Source organism: Heteronotia binoei, chromosome 16 (genome assembly GCF_032191835.1).
Source record: "Heteronotia binoei isolate CCM8104 ecotype False Entrance Well chromosome 16, APGP_CSIRO_Hbin_v1, whole genome shotgun sequence".
NCBI classification, from domain to species: Eukaryota; Metazoa; Chordata; class Lepidosauria; order Squamata; family Gekkonidae; genus Heteronotia; species Heteronotia binoei.
In genome coordinates, this window is record NC_083238.1 from 36,971,781 (window position 1) to 36,983,356 (window position 11,576).

The 11,576-nt window shown below is 44.0% G+C and overlaps 1 protein-coding gene across 1 annotated transcript in view; it reads right to left on the minus strand.

The window, feature by feature from the left end:
* The window catches only part of TTN (titin), a 356,828-nt gene extending 345,360 nt beyond the window's left edge, over window positions 1-11,468 (minus strand). The window contains exons 1-3 of the mRNA XM_060257371.1: window positions 11,244-11,468; window positions 9,081-9,184; window positions 169-372 (exon numbers count right to left, since the gene is read on the minus strand). Coding sequence (XP_060113354.1) covers window positions 169-372; window positions 9,081-9,171 — 295 coding nt within the window. The 5' untranslated portion in view covers window positions 9,172-9,184; window positions 11,244-11,468. The remainder of the gene's footprint in view (window positions 1-168; window positions 373-9,080; window positions 9,185-11,243) is intronic.
* Between the last annotated feature and the right edge of the window lie 108 nt (window positions 11,469-11,576).

Sequence of the window (11,576 nt, forward strand, 5' to 3'; positions counted from 1 at the left end):
GAAATGTAAAAAAACAAAATACGATGAATCCCATGATGCCATAGCCTTTGAAAATACAACCCTATCAAGTCAAGCCTTGAATTTATTAGGGCTATGCCTCTTTTACCGTGTAGAGAAGGGAAAGAAGGAAAACTATCAAGGGCTGCTAACCCCATACTCGCAGTGTACCTGTGACGAGTAGTTCGGCAGTACTAGTTGCTTGTCCAGATCCATTGGTGGCTTGCAGGGAGTATCTTCCACTGTTGGCTGCTGCCACGGCGGGGATCACCAGTTTAGCGCGGCCATCGCTAAATGAGATCTGCACACCAGGCAGGGTTGTAGCAGAAATAACCTGACCATCCCGATACCAGCTCACCTCAGGAACTGGGAAACCTACCATAGAATAAAGACAATTAAAGCATGTTAGCATGATCTCAAAATCTCTCTGCTTGTTCCTAATGCAAACAGTGGGCAGTTTTCAAAGGACTTCCTCTTTTTACCAGGACCAAGGCCCTCAGTTCTTATTCACACATGCTTTTGAGCATATATCTCTTCGAGCAGGAGACCCCAAAGTGGTGACCGTGGGTGCCAAGGCACAACCATTTTTGGCTCCCACCAAGTGTTTTTAGGAAGTGGTGGGGCCAGGTAGGGATTTTTGCCCAGCAGGGTTTTTGATTGGCTATTGAAGTTTCGACTGGCTGTGCAGATTTAAATTTTTTTTTTTGCTTTGGCAGGGCAACAATTGCCACCACAGCACAAAGATCTGCACTGTTACTGAAGTTGCAGCATTCATTTTGTGGGTGGCTCCACTTCCTGGGCAACCATTTTGTCACAGCACCCACTATGCTGAGTTGGAATTCCAAATGTGCCTGCAGACTGAAAAAGGTAAGGCACCCCTATCCCTTACTATTCAGACATATATGCAGGGCTGGAATTCTAGCAGGAGCTCCTTTGCATATTAAGGCCACACACTCCTGATGTAGCCAATCCTCCAAGAGCTTACAAAAAAGAGCCTTGTAAGCTCTTGGAGGATTGACTACATCAGGGGGTGTGGCCTAATATGCAAAGGAGCTCCTGCTAGAATTCCACCCCTGCATATATGGCTGCTATTTTAAATTAACAGTTGGAAACTGAGGAAGGAAACTCATTTAAATCACAAAAACAAAGTATCATGGGTGGACAACATATAGGTGGGGACTTCAAATCCCTCAGAATTACAATTGATTGCCAGATGACAAAGATCAATTCTCCTGGAGAAAATGGCTGCTTTGGAGGGTGGAGTTTGTAGCACTGTACCCTGCTGAGGTACCTCCCCTCTCCAAGTCTTGCCCTTCCCAGGGTCAATGCCTCAAACCTCCAGGAATTTCCCAGCTCAGAGCTGGCAACCCCAGCAACGTATCTCCTTCTTGGTCCTAAAAATACCACCTTCTCACTAGACAAAGGAGGTGAGGAGATGCTCTTAAAGGGTTCATTGAAAGGCTCAGCATTTATCTCTATCGATGAAGGTATGGAAATTGAGATACTTGCGAAGAGATGGATTCATCCCATTCGTGTCATACTTCGATACCACCATCCTTCCCAATGCTTTGTAATTATTACAGTTTAAAGGTCCTTATGCTTTACAAATGTTTCCGCTTACGGATGATCTCATAAAATCATTTTGAATTACACTGTTTTATTTGAACAAGGAGAGATTCAGTATCATCCAAAGCAGAGTTACTCTTCTAAGCCCACTGAAGTTAATTGCCTTAGAAAGATGTACGTCTGTTTGAGATTGCCCTGTCAAGACAGCTCTACAATGTATTTCCCCTCTCCGCCATCTCCTATTTGTTTCTTACTTCTTTCAAACTAAACTGTTAATCAAAGTCTACACATAAGCAGACAACACCATATGGCTACTGTTTAAAAACATCTAAGGTTGCCAATCCCCTACTTGGGGGCAGGGGATCCTCGGTTTGGAGGTCTTCCCTCCACTTCAGGGTTATCAGAAAATGGAGGGGGGGGGGGTTGAAAGTCTGCTGGGCACTCCATTATACCCCATGAAGACTGGTCCTGATAACCTGGAAAATGTTTACCTCACCACAGAGTGTTTTTAGAGATTAAAAACATTTATCTCACCACAGAGGAATATGTTCTTGAGGCAGTTTAGATCCCCCAGATACAAGCAGCATTCACCACTCTTAATGTTACATGTTTTCTCTGACTCATATGGAAGTATATTTCCAGACTCTGGGTGTTTGAGTATTCTGATATACAATGTCTTTTGACAACACAAACAGTATTTGTTGCTGTTGTTTGATGATGACTGCATTCTTCTACTGAAAGACACATTATATTTGGCTTGAGGGTATGACTACACCCCAGAACACAATTGGTGATTTTTTTTTTTTTCTGAGCATGTTAGTAGTCTTACAGCAGTCATTTTGTGGACATATTACCATTATCCAATGGAAGTGGCTTCTGGTATCATTTATGCATTTTTATTGAATTGTTTTGTAATGTTAAATGTTTTTAATTGCTCAAAGCTTTAAATGTTCTCATGTGTGCTGCCTTGGGAACCATGACTGAGTGGGAAGCCAGCACACACACACAAGCATTTTAAATAAATAAGGGGGGGGGGAGGACTGGTCCCCATAGTGTATAATGGAGAATCAATTCATGGGTATCTGGGGCTCTGGGGGTGGGTGGTTTTTAGGTAGAGGCACCAAATTTTCAGCATAGCATATGGTGCCTCTCTTTTAAAAAAAACAGCCAAGTTTCAAAAAGATTGGTCCAATTCTATGAGCCCCAAATGAAGGTGTCCCCATCCTCCATTATTTCCAATAAAGGGAAGGCATTTAAAAGGAGCACAGTCCCTTTTAATATGATGGCCAGAAATCCCTTTGGAGTTCAATTGTGCTTGTCACAACCTTGCTCCTGGCTCCACCCCCAAAGTCTCCTGGCTCTACCCCCAAAGTCCCCAGATATTTCCTGTGTAGGACTTGACAATTCTAAAAACACCCCATTAAAATAGAATTACTATTTGTAAAAGCCTGGACTTAAAAGGAGAGCAAAGAGAGGCAAAATTTCAGAAATGTTGTGTCTGATGATGGAAGACCAGGGGTGTATTCCTAGAACATGGTTCTCTCCAGGTTCCATGCCTGAATGTTCAGGAATTTCCCCAACTCAGAGGTGGAACCCCAGGTATGAGAAGAAAGGTTGTGGGAACTGGGTTTGCCTGCTTGGTAAAAATGCCAATCTCCAGGTGTAGCCTGGAGATCTCTAGGGATTACAACTGAATTAATGCTTTTTTATTATTAAGGAAATGTTCAAGAACTCCTAGAGGGTTAACATTAATTTCCTCTCTGTACTCTGAAGTCTATGATACCATTTGAGAAATCTAGGGTTGCCAGCTCTGTTCTGGAAAATTCCCAAAGAGTTAGGGGTAGAGCCTGGGGAGAGACCTCAGCAGGCTGCTAGGGGAACTGATCTCTACGGTCTGGAGATTGGCAGTAATTCCAGGAGATCTCCAGGCTCCACTTGGAGATTAGCAAGCCTAGGTCTACTACCTGCATCTACTATTTATGTAGACCAGGCCGTAGGCCTGACTTCAACATGACATTGGCAAAACAAAAGAACTTACCTGAGCAAATTTGCATAAGCCCAATAGTAGGCTAACCAACTAGGGTTGCCAAGTCCAATTTAAGAAATATCTGGGGACTTTGGGGGTGGAGCCATGAGTCTTTGGGGGTGGAGCCAGGAGACATTGGGGGCGGAGCCGAGAGCAAGGGTGTGACAAGCATAATTGAACTTCAAGAGAGTTCTGGCCATCACATTTAAAAGGACTGCACAAATTTTTAAATGCCTCCCTTCCATAGGAAATAATGAAGGATAGGGGCACCTTCTTTTGGGGCTCATAGAATTGGACCCCCTGGTCCAATCTTTTTGAAACTGGGAGGTATTTTGGGGAGAGGCACTAGATGCTATACTCAAAATTTGGTGCCTCTATCTCAAAAAACAGCCCCCCCAGAGCCCCCGATACCCACGGATCAATTCCCCATCATTCCCTATGGGAATCGTTCATAGAGGTGCATGATGGCTCTGGGGGCGGGGCTTCCCCTGCCGGCCAGCTGGCTGGGGGAGGGGGGAAGCCTGTAAAACCGGAGGATCCCCCCTGGGACCTGGGGATTGGGAAGCCTATAACCAACTCTCTTGGAAGATATACATCTAGCAGGGAGCTGAATCCTGCCCCAGGGCCTAATCACCTGGAGTCAGGGCCAGCGGGGTCAAGTGATGGAGTCTGATGGGATTATGAGACAGATCCATCCAGGGCCTTTTCTCTGGAAAAAAAGACGCTGGAACTCTCATGAGAGAAATGAAGGAGAAACACATTGGTGCCCCTCATGACCTTTTAAAGATTTTTTGAGAATTTTGTTTTCACAAAGAGGTCCTGGAACTCCATTCCACCACATTCCCCCACAAAAACAAGCCCTGAGTCCACCAGAATCTTCTAATTTATCTAAGATGCACTGCCTCCCCCTCTGCTGTCTAGGAAATGGGGGGAGGGAAGTGAGAAGCACAGCCAAAGACAGGTGCAGTTCTAATGCTTCTTACTTTCCCTTTAGAGTCTGTCTGTCTGTCTGTCTGTCTCTCTCTCACACACACACACACTCACTCTCCTTCTCTGGTAGGGAAATAACTCCAATCATTTGCAAATTAGAGTGCCTTTTTTAGGCGGTATTATAAAATACAGTTGCCAGATTCCCCCATAGCCACTGGAAGGGTTGGGAAACTTCTGATTTGACGATGGAGCCTGGGGAGTACAGGGATCTCAGTGGGTACAATGCCCTCCAAAGCATCCATTTTCTCCAGAGGAACTGATTTCTGCGGTCTGGAGATGAGCTGTAATTCCAGGGGATCACCAGGTCCCAACTGGAGGCTGGCATCCTTATAAGTAGTTAAGATATTGTTTGAAAGAGTGCTTAAGTCTTCACCCAGAAGTCAACGGGAGCAAGAAGGCCTGTAGTCTGATTTTAAGGAACTGCTGATTTCTTTGCAGGCCCAAGTCAAAGAGAGAGCATCACGCCCAGTGGCAACAGGGAGGACTCACAGCAGTGGGAATGGGAAGAAGAGGCCCTTCATGTATTAAAGTGAAAATGTTTGCCTTTCTCTTTCTTTGCTTTACTGAGCACCACCTGCTAGGACTTGGCTCTATTCTGAGTACACTTTGTGAACTGAAATGCCTGCATTTGTTGCCCTTATGTGTCAGTCCTACCAGCAGTTGTAATGTTAGCTTCCAAGCTTATGACAAATTGTAACCTTGAAAAATGGATGTTTGTGGAACCCAATTTCATAATTACCTGGCAAGCCACAAAGGGAGGTGTGTTTTCTTGACTTGAACCATCCCCAATTCTCCATTTGGAAAAACTTAGGACATTTAAGTAGCCAGGATTCTGCTGGGTTATATATACAATATTTACAAAAGGTGCTTTTGAGCCACAGGAAAGCTTGGGCTTGAAAGTCAAATTTAAAATTGGGTGCAGGTCTAGCATTTGCAGAAGCCTTATAAGGACCCACGGAGAAAAATCCTTTGCTTTAAAAGGCAATAAAAGTTAAAAAACCTGCCTCTCTCCATTATGTGGAAACGGAATCTGGCAACAAACCAGTGGTGTGGTGTAGTATGGAAGGAGAGATGTCAGTAGAAACTGGCCAGTCAGCTGTCCTTAGGGTTGCCTGGTCGTACCTGTCTCTGGGCAGGGGATCTATGATAACCGTAAAGTTTTTCCCAAGTGGTAGAGCATCCCCCCGGCAATGTGCCTGGCATGATGACATCACTTCCGGGTGACATCATTGCACTGGGCATGTTGGGTGTATTGGCACTCTTCAGGGGGTATGGCTCCTCTGCCAGCCAGTTGTGCAGCGGGTTGGGGGCCCCAAAATCAGAGGAACCTCCACCCCTGGCGGGAGGCTGGGAACCCTAGCCATCCTGCCCAGCAGACTTCTTTCAACTGGGCAGCTAACTGTGCAAAGCAGGTAGGCGTGCTTAGTTAGCACTCTAGTGCAACAGTTCTCATGGGCTACTGGTCTCTAGTGTACTAGAGTGGTTTTGGCACTTGATAAAATGCTCAGGAGGCAAGAGCGTCTCAGCCTGCTGTACCAGGGCCTGATCTCTTGTAGCATTTTACAGTTACTTCAAAATGGAGTCCTCAGAGTCAATTCACTGGTTACAAAGTCCTCATGATGGCCCCCACGTGGTCACCATGAGAACCGATCAGAAGCTGCACCTTGGCAGTTCTGTGCTGAGAACTTAATTCCCAGTTCACATAGGCCCAGTTTCGATTAGGTCTGTGCAGAGAGGGGGTTTCCTGTGGTGTTTTCCTAAACTGAAATGGCATCGGTGACCTGCTGTTTCTTCCACTGGGAAAACTTATAAGTAGTCATCAGTTTCCCAAGTACAGGAAGCATAAACTCGTTGAGGCTGATTTTCCATTGTCAGCTCTGTGTTGGAAAATACTGGGAAATTTGGAGGGTGGAGCCTGAGTAGGGCAGGGTTTGGGGAGGAGGATCAACAGGATATAATACTATAGAGTCCACCTAGGGTTTCCAGGTTCTCCCGGCCATCGGTGGGGATAGGGGTAGGGTTGTTACATCCAGGTGGGGAAACTCCTGGGGATTTGGGGATGAAGTTTGTTAAAAACAAGGACCCCAATAGGGTACAATGCCATAGAATTCACCCTTTCAAAACATCAATTCTTTCTAGGGGAACCGATCCTTGTTATCTGGAGATAAGTTGTAATTCCAGTGGATCCCCAGGTCCCATCTGGAAGTTGGTAAGCCTACATGTGTGATATATATTCTGAGTCACGAAGTATTTTTATGTTGTGTTTGTTTCCAGTAAGATGGCCCTGAACATAAAGATATGTGGTCTGCCATAAATTGCAGCATGACCTCACTGGGCTTGGTCGCTTGCCCCATATCCAAAATAGACCTTGCCTCCATTTTGAAAACAACTTGTGGCACACCTCATGGCAATCAGGAATAATGTTTGTAGGTTTGGGATTTGGGTTTGAACCATTTATATACTTCATGCAAGTTTAAAATATAAAGGGTTCAGTAATTTCCATAGGATTAAATTTCCAGGGTTGTATTTTATAGTTGCAATCCTACATATTGGAGGTGTGTGGAATGGTAAAGTATAGCCCAATCTCATCAGATCTTAGAAGCTAAGTAGGGTCAGTACTTGAAAGGGAGGCCACCAAGGAAGGCTCCACAGAGCAAGGCAACGGCAAACAACCTCTGATTCTCATTTGCCTTGAAAGCCCCTTGCTGAGATGACTGTAAGTCGGTTATGACAACAGCATTTATGTACTTAATCAATACATTAACTGCGAAACGTACATTGAAACAACCTTAGTGCTGATAAGACTTTCAGGATGTGGCAGCTACCTACTAAAAAAGTGTAGCTCCCTTGTCAGCAACTAGATTTGCAATGGACATAAGATAAATCATGTTGGATCAGGCCAATGGCCCATCTAGTCCAACACTCTGTCACATAGTGGCCAAAAAACCAGGTGCCATCAGGAGGTCCACCAGTGAGCCATTCCCAGATGGCCACTCTGAGAATGAAGAAAGAAGTAGAGGGTCAAGACATCGATACCTTTATTACCTATAGAGGCATATTTGCAGGTCCTGGTAAACACAAATGCCTTTCCCTCTTTTACTTTGGCTAGCAAATGGTGCCGCATGCACTATAAGTTTCTGCTATGGGAGAGTTCTGTTCAGGAGAATCCCATGTTCCCAGTTTGCATGTGTAAAGTGTCATCAAATCCCAGCCGATTTATGATGATCCCAGCAAGGGGCTTTCAAGGCAAATGAGAAGCAGAGATGGTTTGCTGTTGCCTTCTTCTGTGGAGCCTTCCTTGGTGGTCTCCCTTTCAAGTACTGGCTCTGCTTAGCTTCTGAGATCTGATGAGACTAGGCTATACCACACCACCTTCCCTCCCTCTGTTTCCAGTTCAGTTTAGTACTGAAGTCTTCTTAAGAACATGAATGATGGATGATGTCTAAGGGGAAAAACCTTCCCCAATGTGGTCTCTACCGGCATGCTTGAGCATTTACACACACAGCCTGTGCAAATGGAAGCCACGATAGGATATAAGGCAGGGGTCCCCAACCTTTGGACTTGTAAAATAGTGTGGTGGGCACAGTCACAAAATGGCTGCCGCAAAATGGCTGCCAAAGAAGGCAGAGCCAGCCATAAAACTCAGCTTCAGCCATACAGTGAAGAACCGAGCTCCAGTAGCACAGCCAAATATACACAGCCAATCAAATCTCCAGTGGTCAATTAGACAAGCCTTGCTGGGCAAATGCTCCAACTGGCCCCAATCACTTTCTAGAAATGCTTGGGAGAGGGACCAGAAAAGTGGTCAGCAGGTACCATGGTACCAATGGGTAGGCATGGAATTCTAGCAGGAGCTCCTTTGCATATTAGGCCACATACCCCTGACGTAGCCAATCCTCCAAGAGCTTACAAGGCTGTTTTTTTTAAACTCTTGGAGGATTGGCTACATCAGGGGGGTGTAGCCTAACATGCAAAGGAGCTCCTGCTAGAATTCCACCCCTGCCTACAGGCACCATATTGAGGGCTCCTGATGTAAGCAGAGATGTAAAACAGTATACCCTTTACATTGTTCTTGCTATGTGTGCGAACCAGTAATCCCCAACATGGCACCTACTTTCTTGTTTCCTAAAGTACTTAATCTCCTAACCAAAGAGTTTATTCTGACTTTCCTCCATTTCATTGGAGTAGGAGGTGCTTAAGAAGAGCCCAGGAGGCATCATTTGTGTGTCATTTGAAAATGACTTCCTCCATCATAGGAAGAGGCTTGGTGCTATTGAACCTCCCAACATTTTGCAATTGGACCCAGCCCCCTTGGCACCTGTTTTGTGATTGGTTCCCCTCACTTGATGGGATGGTGCCAGGAAAGGTACCAGTGGGTGCTATGCTGGGGACCTCTTTCTCAGGGGATTATTGGCAAATGTATCATCGGACCCAACCCTCGCATGGAGATAACAGCAAAACCAAGATAATGATGATTATAAAATCAGATTTAAGGCCTTACCGCTAATATGAGCCTCAAAGGTTGCGGCACTACCCTCCAGTGCCACAACGCTTTGTAGCGGCTGTGTAAACGTTGGCGCTTTTGTCGTCATCTTTATAGGCACTCTGAAAAGAAAGATGGAAATAAAAAAATGGAGGTGAGATGTTTTTCTGCTTTATAATAATTAACATAACAAATACCAGGTGACACTTTTTATTGCCTGTCACCTGAAACAATTTATAATCTCATTGCCTTTGACCTGGGGGACTGGATTCCATTGAATTTTTAACAATCACCTTGGGTGTTTGTGTATGGAGGAGAATTAGCTCACAAATACCTTCAATGTAAAAGTACACCATAACTGGTGGATAATTGTGTAGCATAATTATTACTCCAGTACAAACTTCTGATTTTGTAATGTTGATGACAATTGTCTAGGAGGGAGCCATGAGTTGATATAATTGTGTTAGTTAGGAGATTTCTGTCTAATACGGATTCTGCCACTTCTTTGTTTTATGACCTTAGCTGCATCTCTTAGCCCTTTACCAATCCAGGCATGTAAAAAAGTGTGACATAAAAATATTGCCTTTAAAGCTTAAAAACTTTCTGAAATGCTGCTATCATTTCCCTCTTTTGTTGAATGGAATCTCTCCTTTAGATAGCAATTATAGTGCACAAGTGACATTTTGAAAGTGTTAAAAAAGGTTTATTTTAGAATGTGGAATACCTTTTCCTTAATGTGAAAAATACACAGGACAAAAACCAAAGTAAAAGGTAACTGGAAGCAGCATAATTGACTCGAGGTTATAGAAAGTGAAGGCCAACTTTGAAATGTGAGCTAGGCTATAAGATAACAACTGACATTGATGGTTTGAACAACTGCAGGAAGGTGTAAAACCTGCTTCCCCCCGCCCCCCCCCCAAAAAAGTTTGTTGGTATAACACAATGCCTTTACTCTCGCTGCACTGCAGAAGAGAATACATACAGTAGCCATAAAATAATCATCCAAATGATTGCAGTACAATATTTGTTCATATAGGATATCTATGACTTTAATGTTATAGCATCTCAGTTACATTAACTTGGCTATGTTATCTGTCAAAGAGTAAAGGTCAATGTACTGACATCTATCAGAAAGTGGCAGACTCAAGTATCAGGGGTTATAATTGAGTCTGATGTCACCAAAGAGAACATTTAATCTTCATCTAGAGATTGTTCTTCATTTTTGAAATGGGTACGCTGCCTAATAAATTCACTATGTTCAAAGAGAACTAAGGTTCTTTTTATTTTGGCGGCAATGTCTTTGGTTGAATTCAGACAGTGAAAATTCCTCCGGATAAACTAATTACGAGGTACTTTAGTAGTAAGAATTGTTCATCTTGCTGTCTTACAGGATCTATATGGACAGCAGAAGTTCCAGATTTCAATTTATATTAATTAGTTGACTTAAAGTGTGTTTTGCTCCTTTGGTTTCATTATTTGGTTTTTTAAAAAAATTGATGCAAAGGCCACCCAAACCCAATTTCCAGATCTCCATTGGTCATGGATAGTTTAGACATCAAAACATTTAAATATTCTAAGCATACAGGGAACGTTTCTTGTTTTCCCAATTGTGATCTTATATGGCTTTTGTATTATTAGTATTGCCAAAGGTATGCCTCTGAAATGTCACATTCCAAAAATAACCCCCCTGCTTTTGATTGACAGCAGGCAAGTGGTCCAGGCCAGCCGGGTAACAGATACCCACACAGCTGATTCCCTTAAAAAGTCATCATCACCCCGGCCAATACCATGTGGGCTTTATCAGAGCTATTCTGGGAGAGTCTCCGTTTATCGGCAAGTAATACAACCTTGAGCACTCCCTGCAAGCATTGGAAGTTAACCAGACATTGCAACAAGTATCCCCCCCCCCCACAAAAAAAACACACATCTGAAATAGCATCCACAAAACCCACTTAAAGAACCATTAGTCAAGTATTGCAACAACCTAAATATTCATGGTCAACCAGGCAATGCCGATGACAAAGCTAAATCCCAGTTTAAAAGAACCGCACAATTGCTATCTCTTCTCTACCTCCCCATTCCAGTTTTTTATCTAGCAGCTATACTTAGGTACATGCAGGATACACCAATGGCTTGCTCGACAAAGAGACGGAGTCCGGTCATTACAGACATACTACTAACCTGGTTTCACGAGAGTGCCTAATTGGAGTGGGCTGAGCCCAAACGGCAGTTCCTTAAACGACGTCCTTATCCAGAGTATGGTTTTAGACAATCCCAACATGAGAATGGTTGAGCCTCTAACCATAAAAAAAAACAAAACTACACGGTCAAGACGGTGTAGTTTTGCTTTTTCTTTGCAATCCCTACACCCGAGGCGAGGCTGGGAATGCACGACTGCTCAGAAGTGCTAACATGGTTGTTTTGCTTTTTATACCCCAGATCTGCTGACCAGTCTGCCTCCAGCCCCTTGGCGTCTCTTCTGATTGGCTTCCCCCAAAGGAGGAGGGGAAGCCT